This window comes from Frankliniella occidentalis, unplaced genomic scaffold, assembly GCF_000697945.3.
Source record: "Frankliniella occidentalis isolate FOCC.00 unplaced genomic scaffold, Focc_3.1 Scaffold134, whole genome shotgun sequence".
NCBI lineage: Eukaryota > Metazoa > Arthropoda > Insecta > Thysanoptera > Thripidae > Frankliniella > Frankliniella occidentalis.
Genome location: NW_026267261.1, coordinates 260258 through 264304, shown reverse-complemented (window position 1 = coordinate 264304; position 4047 = coordinate 260258). Strand labels below are relative to the sequence as shown.

At 39.8% G+C, this 4047-nt stretch overlaps 2 protein-coding genes across 7 annotated transcripts in view; both read right to left on the bottom strand.

Moving 5' to 3' along the window:
• Window positions 1-4047, bottom strand: part of LOC113211849 (latrophilin Cirl) — a 255784-nt gene that overhangs the window by 227173 nt on the left and 24564 nt on the right. The window lies entirely within an intron of this gene.
• On the bottom strand, window positions 66-4041 carry LOC113216453 (uncharacterized). Its single transcript, XM_052270689.1, has 5 exons — window positions 1283-4041; window positions 942-1127; window positions 726-853; window positions 358-574; window positions 66-283 (listed from the first exon to the last, which is right to left on the bottom strand). Exons 1-5 carry the CDS (start codon window positions 1473-1475, stop codon window positions 159-161), a joined length of 849 nt encoding a protein of 282 aa, XP_052126649.1. The 5' UTR covers window positions 1476-4041; the 3' UTR covers window positions 66-158.

The window sequence follows — 4047 nt, the reverse complement described above, 5'->3', positions numbered from 1 at the left end:
TGGTAGAGCCTTGAAGAATCATAGGCCTATAACTTTTGATCCGTTCAAGATACAGACTTCAGGCAATGCTTTTTCTTAATTTGGAGTAATCTTTAAAAAAATCAACCCACATTTCCCACTTGCCCATCAAAGAGACACTATTTTCAGTCCTGTTCCCCTCAACTAATAAAAATTAAACTAGAATACCCACTTTTCAGTTGTCCCTGCCGTTTGGTTAGATACGTTCTTAAGACGTAAGATGGCTCAAAATCACAGCTTACACAGCAGTTAAGAGTACAATATCCTAGAAAAAAATTAAATTAATCAATGAGAAAATTTGTATTAATTTTATTAGGTTAGATATTTTGGGGTATCTACCATAGGCACCCTCGGAGATGGAAGCTTTCACCATCACTTTTCCTCTCTGTTTTGCACCACTAGCAGTGGCACACAGCCCTGGATCCCCTGCCAAGTCTCCCAGACACAAGTCTAAAATTTTTCGGAAGAGGGATGTTGGATTCCCAGCCAGGTCCCCCTTTAGAAAGTTTAGAGAACCTCCATTTAAGTAGACTGTAGAGCCAGTAAGCAGAGGAATCTGAAATAAAAGGCAAATCATCAGTGACTTACAAAAGAAAAAGAAAATTATTTTATTGTATTACTTAATGGGAATAAATTCTGATCAAATGACTAATACCAAAGAAACAATCAACTTAAAAATTCTGGCTCAATATTGAGCTTTTACTTACATCACCAGGCTGCTGTGAAAAACATGGTAAATTGTCGAGTTTATTTTGGAGGGCCACCATCTCATCAGTTTTGAGCCGTTTGGGTAGTCGCTTCACCACAGCCTTGGGGGGTACCACAGGTGTTTGGTCTGCAACAAAAGGACAGTAAAATAAATAGAATAAATTCACTAAATTTTTTAAAACAATACACACTATATTATTCTTTGTTGCTGTTACCTTCACTAGCAATACCCTGGGCAACTAATTGAAGGTGCCTCTCTCGTAGGGCCTCCAAGGAGTTCGCCTTTTCCTTTTGCTTCTCATAGTGGGGTGTTCCCACCACATCTGGCGGCAGAACGTCACCTGGCTTATACACGGCGCCTTTACTGTCCACCTTCAGACGATCGAGCATCACTTTGGTACCTGAAAAAGGAATGTATTACGTTTATTCATCTACTAAAACATAATCAATGAATAGTTAAAATTTCGCGACCAGCACAAGTTATTGTCAGCCTGAATTTTTTTCACAATTCACACTTTTTAAGAGGTTTGTGTATTTTAATGGCAACGCAGCTCACCTACGTCAAGCACGACGACACTTGTCGTGGTACGTTGCCGGCCCGGTCGGATGTTCACCGTGCTCCCGACTGTCAATCCATTTTTGGGTATTCCGCCATCAATCACATCTTGTCGATACACATAGGCAGCAGGGTGGGGCTTTTTGTGGAACCCCAAAAAGAACGTCCCACGTAAACCACGTTTAGGTGCCATTCTAGGGCGAGCAAAAACTATGTGTAAAACGGATTACTTTACAGTGATAATTTACGATTTAGCATGAATTCCAATCAAGCAAGGTACGCGGACTATCTTGAGAAACTACAAAAATGACGATGTTTAACGATTTTTCAGTAAGCGCCGAAATATTACCTACACAAGTTCTACGCCATCGACACAGTAGTTTGCATAGGAAATGAAATGAACTTCAAATGTAAACAGGGTCTGCTGTATTTCCGGACCATACATACATGGTGCCAACACGAAGAATAAAAGAGTCAGACTTACCTTACATTTGCATAGGAAATATCCACCTGTAGTCCTTGAGCCGATTTAAAATAATTTATTAAAATGTTTTTCTTTACGGAGATATGGGTTGAGGTTCCTGTGGCTACTAGCCGTGGTTGCACGCACGCTGCGTGGTGTGTGGTTGGTGCGATTGTACCTGCCTGAACCTGATTAGACCTGATTGTGTCGTAATCATAAAACTTCTGCTAAATCTTAATTTTTAATAAAAAATAACAAACGTTTCGCGAAAATGCATCATGGTGATGACCTCAGACGAGGACAGAAGCGAGCTTCAGAGACGACTGTTCGGTAAGTTTTAGTACTTTGTAAAAACCAAGTTGAAAGCGAGGGTTGGTTGGAAAGGCCGGCTCGGGCTGGCTTTCAAATGACATAATCTCGCAGAAAAACAAGTTTTTTCGCCATCATTCTGAGTGTTGACTGAAAGTTTTGTTTCGTCGCACTTTGCTGCCTTCCTTACACTTGTATTTACGAAGTCAGCATACCAAATTTTGTTTCACGCCCTTACTAGCTATGCTCTCGAGTCAACCTAACCTAACATCTGCTCCATGTTCTGGTATCGTCTGACAGCAAATGTTGATATTCTTTGTATTTCCAGTGATGAGCAAAGGGCGGATACGGAATCCGACGGTGTGGAGCTAGACAGAGCCCAGCCCCCCAGTATTCCAGTCGTGGATATTCCAGTCCTGGACATTCCCCCTCAGCCAGGCTTTCAGGCAGAAGGTTTCCCTCATCTATCATCAGATTTTAGCACCAAATCATTTCTTTCTGGTAAGTTTTCTATTCTACGAATTAGTGTCATGACATAACAAGTAGTTCATTTAAAAATAGGATAAGTAAACAGCATTAGTGTCAAAATTTTAATTTGTACGTTTTTTTAAAAAACAGGGGAATTTAAGGCCTTAACATTTGAACCATCAAAAGCAAATTTCCAGAGTAAGAAGTGTGAATCTGCACCTACATGCTTGGATGTCACTAGCACACCGACCACCTCTTATGGTAAAAGAGCAAAGCAGCTTCCTACTCAAACTGTTACACCGTGCACAGGTGAGTTTGTTTTTTTTAATGACCTTTTCCCCAGTTTTTGATCGTATTTTAGAGTTGTGAATTTATAACTAACATTTTTAATCTTCTGAAATCCTTACAGAGCACAACCTTACCCAGGATGAATTATTTTTGTCAACTGAGCAATGTCCCCAGGTGACAGCAGTCGAACCAGGTGTGTGTCTTGTAGCTTTATTTACTTAAAGTTTTCACATACTTTAAAGGTTTCCTAATTATATTGTTGTTTTCAGCTTTATCTCAAGCTGTTCTTCCAGAGTTGCAAGACACTCATGATATGCTCTCTACACTGTTCCCATCATTCAAGGAATTTCTTAGCAAAGGTGCGTGACTAAATGTGATGGTAAATTTAAATGATTAATTTTAGAGTGCTGAAAGCTATAACAACAATTTATTACTATGTCTCAATTAATTTCTATTGTGCTTTTATTTTAGGGTTCAGTGGCATGGGGGATGAAGGTGGCCAGTTTGTTCAGTGCCATACTGAGAATTATGTGCAAGACCAAGATTTTATCACCAAACATGCCCACTTTATTCAACCCGAAGATAGTGCAGATGACATCCCAAATGAACCAATTGATTCAGCAACTACCGGAAGTGACAGAATCTACCCAGGCAGTCGCCTATCAGTACATGAAAGTATCATGTCTATTCTTACTTTTGCCCAGGCGCAGAAGTTGACAGGTGTAGGTCTTGGGCAGTTATTAGCACTCATAGATATCCACTGTCCAGCTGAAAATAATCTAGTGAAGAGAACTGACAAACTATTCGAACACTTAGATTATTTAAAGTCTCCCTTTGAACTGTCCTATTACTGCAACATATGCTGGAGGGCCAGGGTGTCTGCTGAAGATTTGTGTGATCAGTGCAAAAACCCTAAAAGGAAAGTGCATTTTTTCGTCCATTTCTCATTGGCTGATCAACTACAAAAACTCTATGAGCGGCCAGATTTTGTAGAAGCACTGAAGTACCGCCAGACTCGGTCCAAAATTAATGAGAATGGCATAGAAGATATTATAGACGGTGGAGTATATCAGGATGCTTTAAAGGGTTTTTTGTCTGATGTTAATAATCTATCTATGATGTGGTACACAGATGGCATTCAACTCTTTGAAAGCACATCATTTTCTATTTGGCCTCAGTTTTTTGTTCTGTTAGAGTTACCCCCTGATCAGAGATTTAAACCAGAAAATATGTTGTT

What these genes read in the sequence shown, in the direction of transcription:
- LOC113216453 (XM_052270689.1), bottom strand. Translation starts at nt 1,475, where the DNA reads ATGGCACCTAAACGTGGTTTACGTGGGACGTTCTTTTTGGGGTTCCAC. An exon ending in TGTCGTCGTGCTTGACGTAG is followed by an intron (nt 1,128 to 1,282) that starts GTGAGCTGCGTT and finishes TTCCTTTTTCAG; the next exon opens with GTACCAAAGTGATGCTCGAT. An exon ending in TTTCACAGCAGCCTGGTGAT is followed by an intron (nt 575 to 725) that starts GTAAGTAAAAGC and finishes CTTTTATTTCAG; the next exon opens with ATTCCTCTGCTTACTGGCTC.